The sequence below is a fragment of the Diorhabda sublineata genome, chromosome 7 (assembly GCF_026230105.1).
Source record: "Diorhabda sublineata isolate icDioSubl1.1 chromosome 7, icDioSubl1.1, whole genome shotgun sequence".
Lineage (NCBI taxonomy): Eukaryota > Metazoa > Arthropoda > Insecta > Coleoptera > Chrysomelidae > Diorhabda > Diorhabda sublineata.
This window is the reverse complement of record NC_079480.1, coordinates 30,471,656-30,486,839: the sequence shown is the minus strand read 5'-3', so window position 1 is coordinate 30,486,839 and position 15,184 is coordinate 30,471,656. Positions and strand designations below refer to the sequence as shown.

The window sequence follows — 15,184 nt, the reverse complement described above, 5'->3', positions numbered from 1 at the left end:
TTAAGAATTATTTATTCCGTCAAACATTAAAAATTCATAATGTTCGAATGTATAATTTAGAAAATAATATACATAAATATAAGTTCTGATTTCGCAACTTCAAAGGCGTATAACATTATTATTTTCATGTCATCTACTCACTCCTGAATATTTTTGCATCAAGCCCCGGAACACCCTATATAAGAAATGTGTGATTGAATTGAACGAGATTGTTAAATTACTGTTAATAATAAATTTAAAAAAAAATATTTTATTCAATAAAACAACTGTTTTGAAAGTGTAGCCGTAACGACGAAAATTAGCAGTAAACGTTGTAAAATAAGTTTAGTAATTTAGGGTCAAAAGAGACGCTACTGATTTCTAAAATTGGAAATATTTTGCGAAACTGTTTCGTACAGCATAAAAATTATCTATCAGCTCTTAATGAAATATTGATATTGACATATTTAAACGAATTTTAAGCAATGCATTAGTGTAGTTTGTTATAAACGGGATCGTGTGAAAATGAGGGACCTGGTAAGTATAATACAATTTTATTCTATTTTATTTAGAGAGACTGAATTCTACTTTTTCATGTGAAAGAAAATAAGGTAATTATACACTTTCACGGTCACCTGGTTTTTTGGCTCTAGAAAATCGAAAAATGGATGGATTTTAATGATCTTGGTCTCAAAATGTTCCATTTTACGGCGGATTTATAAAAAAAATTAGTAGAAATAGCTAGGATGGGAATTTCTCATAGTTTTACTATTTTAAATCGTAAAAAAACGGTTTTGCAAAATAATCCTTTACAAAAAATTGTCTCATTATCAGATAAAGTTCTTATATTTTTTTTGTATTCTACATAAATTAATAAACAATTTAAAAAAAATCCAAAAAGAATGATTTTTTCAGTTTTTATAGCTTAAAATGAAATCGAAGAAAAACAATCAATTTTCGTGAATATTCTTCAATGTTAATAGTTTTTGGACCATTAAAAATCGAAAAATCATTATAATTTTGGTCTCAAAATGTTCCATTTTACGACGAATTTATGAAAAACACGGGGGTAGTGGCTGAATTTGCGGTTTTTAATAGTTTTAAACCTTAAATAGTAGAAAAACTTTTTTTTATAAATCCGCCATAAAATGGAACATTTTGAGACCAAGATCATTAAAATCCATCCATTTTTCGATTTTCTAGAGCCAAAAAACCAGGTGACCGTGAAAGTGTGTAATTACCGAAAATAATAGTTAATAGGTACTTAAAAGTTTTCTACCAAGAGAATCTTTATAGATATAAGGCACAGTATTTATTTTCTTACCCTATTTTCGTTTATAATCTTATTATTAATTTTAGGTCTCTTTTTATAGAAAATCAGTTTAAAATAACAGGTTGAAGACACCTAAAATCAAATATATAAAATATAAATGCATCTAAATGTTCTTGATTTATATTATATATATTATATTATATTAGATATTAATTTTTCCTTGGTTTCCACATCTCAAATATATTATTAGAATTCACAAAATAAATTTTATTTAAATTATTTGGATCTTTTTTATCATTTATAGCTTTTTCGTTCTTATGAATGTAAACAATTTCTAGAAATTCACATTTTGATAAATACTTAAAGAAAAGTCGAAACGTCAAAATTTATCTTTCTTTTAAAAACTATAAAAAAAAACTAATTTTGAAACAGAAGAGAACTAATTTAGATGCATTTTAGTTATCTAATTTTATAATAATTGACAATAAATACAAAACATAGTACCTCTAATCAATTTAATATATTAAAATTAAGATCAAATTTACCACTTCAAGAAATATAATGTGAGAAACTACAATTAATTGAATAAGGGGTGTGGTTTAGTGAGACTTTTACATCCCCATACCGTTGTGACCATATCAAGGGGAAAATTTAGACGACCCACCCTCTTACCTTATTTTATACGTATAAAACCTACATTCGTCCCACAATTCAATATATAGCCAACGTCCACTACCCCTTACCTGATCATTTCAAAAAGCTTTTGTCTTGCGAACAGTCCTATCTCAGGTACTGCCAATATAAGTGCCGAATCAGTCTCAATACCCATTTTGAACCGTATAAATAATCTCCAAGCCCGATTCGTCCTTCAAATCATGGAAGCAAACATTTCCTTTGCCAAAAACACTTTTCTCGTCCCCTGTATCACTAATAGATGGCCTCTTTCCTCAAAGCCCAAGAGCAAGCTCCCCTATCTCCCTCCATCGGCTATAAGCAACAGCATACCAAGACCTCCCTAAAAACTACCTTGCATTTCTTGACAATCCCCCTATCGCCATTAGGTGAAACACTCTACAAAACCCACCTCATCGATCGTCGATGTTGCATGTTTTCTGCAGTTTTTCTGTAACTTGGTAAACCGATTCACCAACGAAATAGCCGATGATAGGAAATAATACAGTCGTAGCTGCATCCGCTTACCCGAATTATGCCGATAGAGGAATATTTCCAATATCAAGGCCAAACCTAATATATCCCTCCCTTCACATAAATAATATTACCATCCAAATTGCAAACAAATTCCCTCTACATCTTGTAACCATAGAGCTCGTCAGTTTTTAGCGGTTTTCTTGTATCCTGGTGAATCGTTCATCCTTCTACCTACTCTCTATCACATAACAACGATTTTATTTTCCGAGCCATTTTATTTTATTCTCTTTTCTTAAATACTTCTCCCAGTCCTGTGAAGATTTTTTGTCCATTCCCAAAATAAACCATAATCCACACAAAAATGTCCCGATCTCCCTTAACAACTCAAAATTCATATATCAAAGAAAACTACAAGAAAACCCCCCAATTGTCAAACCTCTACGGTTGATTCGGTCAGCATGTGGTTCGAAAAATGTCTTCGTTGGACTCGTGGCAAGTGAAAAATGGGAGGACGTATAATAAAACAGTGTGGAATGTAGAGGAGCATAAGTATGTTGGTTAATAAAGAAACGTGCTACCAGGTATATGGGAAAGTATTAAGTTGTTAGAAAAATGAGAAGGTTATGAAATGAAGGTAATTTAGAATCCCCAAAAAAAGCAGCTTTGAATTCCCTGGGTCAGGGGGATTCTGAAAATATATTGTTTTATTGAGGAAGTTGTTCGGGGAAACGGTAGCAGGATGAAAATTCTTTTATTCACTTTGCTTCATTATTTGTTCCTTTTATTTTGAATAAAAATGGTCACTTGAGCCTCAATAGTTCCTTAAAATAAGCATTAGTACGTGGAAATTGATATTTTTTAGACAAGTACATATTTTTGAGTCTCGTTATTCAGCCTTCTTCATTTTACACTAAATATATATCATATGTCTGTGATTAAACTAAAATAAATGTATCTGATGTCGTTTTAGAAAAAAGTTGGATCAGTTAACATTATCGACCCATCAGAATTACTAAGACCCGAACCAAAATTCGCTCAAAAACCTGTTGGTCAATTTAGAGATTATACCATAGACGAGAATGACCCGATTAAAGAACGAGTCAGGAAAACTTACGAATTGATGCACACCAATCAGACTGTGAAATTTGTACAAGGTAAAATATTTTTACCACACATATACCACACACATATTTTTCCCGTTAATAATTTAAATGCTTATTTACTCCTTATGACAGTACATGTATTAGCAATAATAAATTTTTCCAATTTACTTCTATTCTTTCCTTCAATCTCCACCTAAACGCGTACATTTAGAAAAATGCACTACGAGGTTATAGTACGTACAGAAAACTTCGGTTACAACTGCACATTCATTGTCTCAAGTTAATAAGAAGGAAAAAGTTTTTTAGAAACCCCACCATAAAGATTTAAAAGTAAAAAATAAGGTATGACATAAATAGTTGGCAATAACCAGGAAGTATGAAAACAGGGAACAGGCACTTGAACTGTAGAGAGAAGCTTGAAATAAGGTTAACTTATGGTAAGGTGTAACAGAACGTGCAAGTGTACGTATAGATTACATATTGTGAAAAGATATTTAACGTTAAGTTTTATGGTGTTTCAATACAATAATACCCGGAAAGTTGCTGAATATTATGGGGCGTATTCGTTCGAAATTTTAATTACTTTATGTAATTTGCTTCTGAAAGACTTTACAGTAGGAAGAAAAAACTTGCTGCCAACTTCAGGCCTCCTACTGTTCCGCGGTATTGTTTCGATAGCATAACTGACGTTTCTCATTGGATAATTCAAATCAGATGAAGTCTAGTATAAGCCAATAGGCGTTTAGAATCGGCCAGCACGATATTTGAATTTTGCGCGTTTTGCTGTTACGCGGTATTTACAAACTGCTCTTACGCGGTTTCGAACGCGCAGCGACGTTATATCTAGGCCTCTATTTAGATCGAGGACTTACATGGAACGCACACATAAAGGCCAAAAGAAAATAATAAATAGAAAAGCAAAGCTAACAATAGAAAACAAAATTCTAATAAGATAAAAATACAACAATCCAGTCATTTCAACTTTGCGAATGCTGCTAGTTGGTATATCTCAAATTTAACTATCCACCATGACCTACAAATACCATTCATCAACGGTGTCATCAAAACTAACTCAAGCAAATTATAAGACTACTGTGTGAAAACTAGCAAACAACAATCAACCCTTTACTGCAAAGAAGACTAAAAAGACAATTGCCCGAAACTCTGTATGATAAACTTGTAGAGTTAATGTCATAAGACACTCACCTGCATCATACCATTCACTTATTACTCAATAGAATTAAATTGCAAATTTGCAAATAAACAATTTTTTTTTCAATTATTACAAAATTCTTATATCATACATACCAAGTCATATGCACTAACCTCATCAGCAGGACACTCTATCCTGTCTTTATTTTACTAAGTTGGAATTTCTAGAACCGTTGGTGATATTCATACTGAACACACTGTTTACACTACCACTACACCGACACTCAAAAGTATACCGTCTAAAGCGCGTTTCGATAATCAAGTTATCGTCTTCAGAGACTGAAGCTTACCTTAGTTATCGAAAGGCGTGTTAAACAGTGTAATTGTGAGTGTAGTAGTGGTGTTGACAGTGTGTTCAGTCTGTCCTTATTTGGTTAATTTTTATGTAATATCACATTTTTATGAAGTGTGTTTTTGAAAGAGTTTTTTTATTATATATTATGAAACATTAATATATGTTTACTTATTTAGAAGATCAAGCAATATTATGGTCAAAGAGAATATTCTTTGGCAAAACTGACCTTTTTTGGATCTTTGAGGCATAGCTATTTTACACTATTTCATTAGGTATTCTGAAACAAAAATAGTTTTACCTAACAGTCTAAAAAAATATACATTGCTTAACTCTATTCATAATAAATTAATGACAAACATCTGAACTTTTGAGAATACGATCAAATGTCCAAATTACTTGTGACCTTACAATTTGATTTTTACGAAATAAAATAGTTTCTTCATCATTGTCAAATATAAATTTTTATTTTTTTCTTTTCTTTTTCTAATATCATTGAGGCTCAGTGGTCTAGGGGTATGATTCTCGCTTTGGGTGCGAGAGGTCCCGGGTTCAAATCCCGGCTGAGCCCATTTTTTTACTATTTAAATAAATTAATTTTATGTTTCAATTAATAATAACAATATTTCCCGTCCTTTTAAGTAAATTTATTTATTTATATAAAAACTTACTTCAAGAAAAATATTCTACGCTCATGCTAATTGAGAAATCACTTTTAACGATAATATTCAGTTGTCAAAACATTCACGTACTTTTTGATAAGAATTCAAATTTCTTAGAATAATGAAATAGTAATCAAATTTTTATTCACGTACCATTTTATTTGATTTATTTAAATAAAAACATATTAAAGTATTTTGGATTTAAAGAATCATGCCCCGAAATGTCGGCAACACATTATACAATTCCCCATAAAATAAGTCACATTTTCTTATATTGTTATGAAAATAAACGTCACGCAATGAATGTACAAAATATTATTTTTTCCGAATTTTTTTACTACCTTACTATGTATTATCAGTTTCTATAAATAAATGCTTGAATCATAATATTAAATTACGAATCCTTTCAGAAAAAATTGAAAAATGGACGAAATTCGATCACTTCAAACTAACTATGAAGGATGCTCTCATTAAATTAAATGATTTGGTAGATGAAAGTGACCCTGATGTCGATATTCCAAACATAGTACATGCTTTTCAAACAGCAGAAAGAATAAGAAAAGATTATCCAGATGATGATTGGTTCCAACTTACAGGATTAATTCACGACGCAGGAAAAGTATGTGGTAAAACCCCGTTTTGCTTAATTAGAATATGAAGTTTGAGTTCTAGTGTCTAGTGTAAATCAGTACTGACTAATATAAATTGCAAACGTATAAGGGAGTTCTCAGCGCCCTAGGAAAAAGCTACGAGACAACACCTTTATTTAAATAATTTAAAACTGGGTTATATTTAGTGTACATTAATGTGTAGTTGTTTGAGGTTTTAAATCAAATAGAAATAATAACCTAACCTAACCCAACCTAACCTAACGCAACCTAACCTAACTTTTTCAACTGTAAGATGAACAAGCGATGACTGAAAAGGACACGCTATAATGTTCATAGCTTTGTGACGAAATTTGGGGCTAAACAGTATTTTAAAAAAGTCCAGTTAGTCAAATGTTTAAAAGAAAAATGAAAATATGAAACTGAATTGAAACTGTAATAGAATTCTTGAGAAAATTTCATTAACTAAGACATAATCCGACCCCTAAAAGATTAATGGCAGCACTGCAAACGCCATGTATACAAAATGGCGTCTCAAACGAGTAACGTTTCGTTTCACATAAACCTCATAAGCTTTTTGCCATAAAAATATGAACGCATCCAATTCGACAGTCCATAATCTAAAGTTTAGCCGTTGTTTACAACATTTAGGTAAACGATTTTCAGTGAGCATTATTTAATATAATTATCAAGTAGATACTAAAATGCCTTTGTAATTTCGCAATTATCTGTTTTGTTTTTGTTCACCTAATTAGAGCGAATCGTTTTGCAGGTTCTTGCCTTTTTCGACGAGCCTCAATGGTGTGTAGTAGGAGACACCTTCGTAGTAGGATGCGAATGGGGTGAAAATATTGTATACAGAGATACTTCATTCAAAAACAACGTAGATGGTCAAAATCCAAAGTACAAGTTAGTATAGAATTAAAGTCTTTTGTGTAAGAGTGTGTTATGTTATTATTTCTCTTAATTAGTTAACTTATGATTCATTTTGTGATGCAAGAAATTGAATTATTCATACCTTGTGCATTATAGATATAATATATGCCCAAGCTTGTTAAAAATTGATGTACACTATCGGTCAAATCAATCATTATTTTCAGTACATTCTTCCTTTCCAATCATTACAAATACAAATACACAAACTCGAAGAGTGCTTAGAATTGGCGTCATGATTGAAAATAAATTTTCTGCCGATCAGCCTTTTCTCTTCAAAATCTCATCAATCCCATCTCCAGTAGCTTTTCTCCCAAACATGCTTAACCTATCACCGAGCGTTTGTTTTACAGTCGGGATTACACATGGACCTAAGATCCGTTCTTCCTTTAGCCTGCGAACAAACACTCTTCTCTTAGATCCAAAAGTCTCAAACTTCAACTCATCACTCAACTCTCTCCCACTTTTTATGTATCCAATTTTTTTGTTCTTTAGCCCATTGCAACGTCTTTTCTATCGCGAAAGCTTCGGGATGATGCATATTTGTTTACATTTTAATCCATGATAATTCGATGTGTTTTCAAATCTATATCTAAAACTATAAAGACGGATAAATCCTTGGTTTTGTCCATTTTAAAATTCACAAGTCTGAATTTAGGAGGACGGAAACAATTCGTATACGAATTCACAAAAAGTTGTCTTGGTCCCAAAGTATAAATCATAGTACTTTGTTGCGTCTCAAAGTGCTAACTGAGACTAAACTACAATCATAAACAGCGAAGAAATAATTCATAGTAAAAGAATAATAAAACAAATCAGCCAGTAATTTCGTATAAAGTTGGTTGGTTTGTGAGATTTGACGGTGTAATATTCTACATAAAAGAGAAATTTGTTGAAGTGTATTATTTCGATGTTAAATGAATGGATTGTGGGGTGGCAAAAACTTTTGACACTTAGTATTGTATGTACTAGCTTCGTTTAGCTTTTTAGACAAAATTTTTGTTCAGAAATTTATAATGTTATCCTTTTAACACAAATATCTATTTGCAGTACAAAATATGGTATCTACAAACCTAACTGTGGTCTAAAAAATCTGATGATATCTTGGGGACATGACGAATATCTATACAGAATGCTGATACACAACAAAACAAAACTTCCACCACAAGCATTATCCATGATAAGATATCACAGTTTCTATCCTTGGCATTCTGGTGGAGATTACGAACATCTTATGGTTGAATCAGATAAAGACATTAAAAAATGGGTATTAAATTTTAAGTAAGTTCAAAGTATACACTCTATGCTATACTCAGAAATCATTGGGAATTGATCGTAACAAGTACTCCATCTACTTTGAAATTCTGTAAATTTTCAAGTTGATTATGTTATTTTGGCCTTTATGTCATAAAAATCATACTCATTGTAATTATGAAGTTCTTGGTACAAATTATCTGAACCAATATATACTTGCGTGTATAGAAATCGGCCCACTGTAAACTTTTGACTTTATCTATATATTTTTTTCGAATTATTCATCGGATCAAAAAATATATTGTGTTTTCAAGACAATTTAATACGCTTAAAACTTAACACTTAATTTCTTAATAATGGATATGACCACCTTTTGCTCTAATAACATCTCTCATATTATTATGGATAAATCTAATCAAATTAGCTATTGTTTCTTGTGGGATGTTAAGCCACTCTTCTTCTACTGCAATAACCTCTGGGATCGAGTTTGGGGTGGGAAGTCTAGCTCGAATTCTTCTTTTTAGCTCATCCTATAAGTGTTATTTAGGTCGGGACTGTATGACCACTGACCACTTCATAACACGAGAATTGACTTCTGTAATCTTGCACGATTCTAGAGGTGTGCGGCCTTGCATTGTTATGCATAAAGGTAAATTCGTCTACAATGTAAGGTAACACATGAATTGCTAAAATCTCCTCGATATATCTATCAGTCGTTAAGCCTCTTCTTCGGTCGCCGTTACCAATGAACCAGATCATGCAGGAAGCACCTCCATAAGCACTTTACTCTTCAAAGCAGCAATCTGCAAATCGGTCTCTTGGTCTTCGGTACACTTTCCTTAGGTCGCTACCATGCAGGCATATTCTGGTCTCATTTGAGAATAGAGCAGAAAGTCCATTTCAAATGATCCTGTGCAAAACGCAGGAGTGTTTGCTGATGAGCTGAAGTGAGTTTCGGACCAATCGCAGGTGCTTTAGGGGTCAGGTTATTTTCCTGCAGTCTTCGTCTTACTGCCCGCTTACTAACAGCCACTCCTCGCACTTCACGGAGCTGGCGTTGCATTTGAACGGCATTAAGGTGGCGATTTCTTAATATCGTTGACACACATAGTGAAACAAAAATCTTTCCTAGAGCAGAGGCTATTAATTTTTTAAATTGGCATATTTTTTCATTATGAACCGCACAATTTAGTATTACTATGTCTGTACTTAAATTATTCTTTAAAGACCAATTGTACCAAGATATACACAAAAAGATTATCTATTTGTTAGTGCCTTTTAAATAAAGTATCGTTTTTAAACAAATTGCTTACTTAATTTTCGTTAAATTATGTAAACTACTTGTTGATCCCAGAAGTACCTGGCACAACAAAGAAAACACAAAAATTTTGGAAAAAAAATATATTTAGTTTGCATCGTCAAGCTTCTCAAAATAGCCATTAACTGCCGATATCACCTCTTCATTGTTGGAAAATTTTTGACCACCAAGCCAAATCTGGGAACAGAAAATGATCCGAAGGAGCTAAATCTGACGAATAAAGTGCATGAAATAGCAATTCAGTAATTTTGGCCATTGCAACAACGGATGTATGAGCTGGTGCAATGTCATGATTGAACAACATTTTCTTCTTATCCAAATGCGGCCGTTTTTTTGCATTGATTCTTCTCTCAAACGTTGCGATAATTTCGCACAATACTCGCAGTTAATTATTTTTTTTTTTTCAAGATAATCAATGAAAATTATCCCACGCGTATGCCAAAAAACCGACGCCATGACCTTGCCTTGCCAACGGTCTTTGCATTCTTGGGAGCCGGTTCTCCCTTTTCATTCCATTGTTTGATTGTTCTTTGGTTTCGGGTGTAAAGTGATTAACCCACGTTTCAACCATGATTATGGAACGGTGCAAAAATTCGGCTTTCTTTCTGTAAAACATTGCCAAACACTCGATGGAAACATCTTTACGACTGTTTTTGTTTCTTTTGTGAGCAAATTCAGCACCCATCTTGCGCACAGCTTTCTCATGTTCAAATTTTCAGTTGAGATGCGATGTACCGCAATTTTTGAAATACCCATTAGGTCTGCTAGCTCGCGCAATTTCAGTCGACGATCATCCATTACCGCTTTGTTGATTTTCTTCAACATTTCTGGAGTCGTCACCTCATTTGGTTTACCACTGCGATGCTGGTCTTCCTATATCATACGGCCTCCGTTAAACTTTGCTACCCAATATTTTACTATTGGTAACGAAGGAGCAATCTTACTCAGAATAGAATCTTGTTCAGCTTTTATAATGGTTGGTCTAATGCTTTTCAAATAAAAGTTTTGTATCACATAACGATGACCAATTTTTTCCACGTTCACTATTGATGACTGCTAAACAAACACTAAACAACGTGGCGTCTTCAAACATACTCTGTATAGATGGTGTACTTTTTAATACAGTGGGTATTTATCAAGCAACTCTAGGTCAGGCCAGGTACTTCTGGAACCATCCTCGTAAAACACTTATAGAGCACCAAGTAATTGAATTATGATAATGAATGAATGCGTTATGAAAAAAACTAACTTCGTGAATTATTTTATTGTATAATGATTTCTATTTGATTTCAGTCAGTACGATTTGTATACCAAGAGCAGTGAAGTACCTGATATTGAAAGTTTGTGGCCTTACTATGAGAAACTCATTGAGAAGTATATACCCGGTGTATTGGAATGGTAGATAAACAAGAAATTAAATGGCAACAACTTATTTCAAAATTAGTCAATTATATTAATTATATGCTAATATTTTGTTCAATATTCATTTATTTTCTATAAACTAATAAATCAATTATCAGTATATTAACGTTTATAAAGTTGTAAATAGCTTACGTGGTCGCTATGTAATATATTTACATTTCGTGTTAAATATTATACTTTATCCACTCCTCATCAAAAATAATAGACATATTATAAATAATTTTCGCATGAATTTACTTTGGCATCAAAATTATATATAAATACGTTCCAAGATCTGGTGCTCCGGCAAGAATAACATTACTTTGATTTCCAGCAAATATGTCAAAATCATAACTGAAACCTAACACTCCATTGGGATCAAAATTCTTGAATCCTCACTTCTTTGGTTTATTAGGGTTGTACTATTTCGAGATACTATTCGTTCATCAATAGAAAAATACTCTTCTGTGGCAAATACAAGTAATAATTGCAGACATATTCTCATAGACTCGAACTCCATCCGTTCTAATCCTTGCATTAATTTTGAACAGTCTAATGATACGAAAACAAAGTTTTCCCTTTCATCATAATTCTTTAATTTTGATTCCAATCTCATTTTTGTTTTTTATTATGGGACTTATTAGTCAGTCTTTTTAGTCGAATTTTTCAAGGAAAAATTAGACTATTGCAGTAGGCATGACTAGAAGAAAAATGGGGGGCACATCATTTTTCCCATGTTTTGAGACCACCTGAACACTATTATGATGATGGTTTTTCGAATGTCTGTAGTTTATATACATTCTATATATCTGTTTAAACTACAATTCTTATTTTCGTCTCTCGGGCAATTACTATGGGTCCAATTTGGTTCAAAATTAGCATACATGGATTTTTTTGGCGGCGGATTGATGTTATTAGAGTTTGGTTGAAAACAAATGAATATTTCGAGGGGTCGCAGTGCAAAAAAAGTAGTTTTTGACCTTTGCTCACCTCTGCAGGTCAAACGAAAAGCGACTGAAAAATGAAATTTCACATGTAGGTTCAATTAGTTGCGAGATGATTTCCATATCCACCCCTTTCCATTTTATGGTCATTTTTGTTATATTTTCTTATTTTTTGGCCAGAAAAAGTTTAACTAGAGGATTCGAACTTCTCATGCAAGTAGGGATGATGTTGAAGAATTATCTTTCTCAAGTTCAAAGTTTTCTTCTTCAGCTCTTCTAGCACAAAACGCCCGAAATCATTTTGATCGTTGTAATTGTCGAACTGGACCGCCTCCTATCCTATTTAATGAATAATACGAGTATGATCGTTGCTAGGTTGATTTTTTTTATTTCCCATTTTCGAAATTTCTTGTCATTATGACAATTTCTTCTTTGTTGTCAATTGGAATTGAACAAGAGGGTTCGAGACCACCGGGTCTATTGAAATTATGAATTTTCATTCGAGAGAGAGAGAGAGTTAACTTGTGAAATGAAAAGTTATTGAGGAATAGCAAATTTTCCATATAAAGAAATAAGATTGAAGAGATTGATATCATTTCCAAGAAATTCATTTTATGGAAAGTTTTGTTTGTGTATTAGTTAAATTCTTCATTCGACGAAAAATTCAACTACTCGTGATGGAGCTTTTTTTTGTTTATTTTTATGGTTGTTTTTGAGGTGATTGGAGCTTCGATGCCCATTTCTGATTCAGTGTCTGATGAACGTATGTAGTATGTACACTTTGGTTCATAGAAAACGGCACATATTCTTCATCTGAATCATTATCTCTTCGTCCCTCGTCACTTGGTATATCTTCTACATACTAAGAACTGCCGTAAAATGTTCTAGCTCACATTCTGAAAATAAATATATCATATCAAAATGTATACCGAGATATATATAAAATGTACGTTTTTTATGATAATGGACACGAAACCATATATGGATGGTTTGAAAATATTATTTTTGCAGGTAAATCTACCTAAATTTTGGATAAATTTCACATATAAAGAGAAAGTACCAATTATGCTGAAAAAAATAAAAATGTGTACTTATTTACTGGTAAACTGCCAATTTTTGTCGATAAACTTTTCTAGCTTAGTGTCTTAGAAACACGGTTGCCAGATTATAAAAGAAATATTCAGGGTTTCAGAAAAACGTACATTTAAAATATTTATGCGTATTGTTTACCTACTTGAGAATGAAAAATTTTTATCCGAAAATCAATAACTGCAGAAAAAGGAAATAAACGTCATAGTTTATAAATTGAGTAGAAAACAGTAGTAAAGATGTAAAATTTAATACTTTTTATAATAAATGCTGGAAATAACCACCTCTACCTTGTTTTTAATTACAAAGTTTTAGAATAGTTATCACTTCGACAATTCATTTACCGTGTTTACTCAATGTTTATTCAAATTTTAGTAGGCTGTAGGTTGTTATTTTTGCGTTATCTGGATAATGTAACAGGTATACAAACGATGAAATGGCCGACATGCTTTTTGTGTATGGCAGAGGTGGGGAACCTTTTTACCATTAGAGGCCACATTTAAATAAGAGAGGCCGCATAAGCTGATTGACCTAAGAAAGTGACTTTTGTGAAATTTTCTCTAGATTTAACAATTTATTGCATTATATAGAAAAAATAAAATATAATACTACAAAATTTTAAATACAATATACATATAAAATAATATAAAAATATTATAAAAAATACAATAAAAAATATTTTTTTATTCACTAAGTTAGTGACTTATTTGGCTTTGTTTTTTGTTTGACAGTAATTGTATATTTAGATCAAGCTTCTTAACACACAGCTTTAATTGATCCTCTAAATGTGCATCTGTAATTTGCTTTCTTAAATTTGTTTTTATTTTTGACATGAGAGAAAATGTTGTCTCGCAACAGTGGGTACTTCCGAAGCAGGAAAGTAAACTGCGAGCATGTTCTCGAAGGCATGGATATTCAACAGCATTTTTCCAGATTTCTAAAGGAACCTTTTTGCGTTAAAAAGGGATTTGAAGATACTATCTTCCCCTAAATCAATTAACTCCATTTGTAGTTCTGCAGGAGCCTCGGATATATCTATTAAATGTGGTTCAAATGCCAGTTTCATAGCAGGAGTGTTCTCGTCAAAATCAGAAAATCTATTAGCAACTTGGGGGCGCTGAAAACTGTTTAAAAAATTAACATTGAGTGTCCAAGTCTGAAAATACTAATAAAAGACTAATATTCTGACGTCATCTTACAATATGACTGTCTTTGGCAATAGTTGTTTGAAACGAACTCTACCATTTTGTACTATGCGGCAAAGGGCCGCGCAAGAACCTCGCGGAGGCCGCAGGTTCCCCACCTATGGTGTATGGTATGGCAAATGGTAATTCTCGACCAGCAAGAGTCTTTATGCTGAAAAATATCCGTAACGAATAACACTGAATAACTGAAAAGTTAAAAAGAAATTCAACCAACACTCATAGTTTCCGGATAGTTAGAAATGTAATGGTAGAACAAGCTTTCTTAGATGAAATTGATGTTATATCGTTACCACATCCAACGAGCTCAAGCTCTTTTACCTAAAGATTTTCCTCAACGAGCAAGATTTTGTGAACGAAATGCGACAAAATCATGAATTTTTAAATAATATATAGTTTACGAAGAAGTACATTTTTCAAAACTATCTATCAGAAATTTTCATAATAATGACTTATGGGCCGACGAGAATCCCTCGTGAGATTATAGAGCACCATTTTCAAAATGTTTTTTCAGTGATCGTACGTAATTTTAGTCACCACCTTTTAAGGGTGATATCACGGAAAGGGGTAATTATACACTTTCACGGTCACCTGGTTTTTTTGGCTCTAGAAAATCGAAAAATAGATGGATTTTAATGATCTTGGTCTCAAAATGTTCCATTTTACGGCGGATTTATAAAAAAATTAGTAGAAATAGCTGGAATGAAAATTTCTCATCATAGTTTTACTGTTTTAAATCGTAAAAAAAACGGTTTTGCAAAATAA

General features: G+C 32.4%; 1 protein-coding gene and 1 non-coding gene across 2 annotated transcripts; both read left to right on the top strand.

The window, feature by feature from the left end:
- The first annotated feature begins 412 nt into the window (after positions 1 to 412).
- On the top strand, positions 413 to 11,420 carry LOC130446323 (inositol oxygenase). Its single transcript, XM_056782508.1, has 6 exons — positions 413 to 516; positions 3,372 to 3,555; positions 6,081 to 6,289; positions 7,051 to 7,187; positions 8,262 to 8,492; positions 11,077 to 11,420. The coding sequence occupies exons 1-6, from the start codon at positions 505 to 507 to the stop codon at positions 11,183 to 11,185; spliced, it is 882 nt and encodes a 293-aa protein (XP_056638486.1). The 5' UTR covers positions 413 to 504; the 3' UTR covers positions 11,186 to 11,420.
- Positions 5,508 to 5,579, top strand: Trnap-ugg (transfer RNA proline (anticodon UGG)). The gene has a single exon. It is a non-coding gene; the product is annotated as a tRNA-Pro (tRNA).
- Positions 11,421 to 15,184: the final 3,764 nt, after the last annotated feature.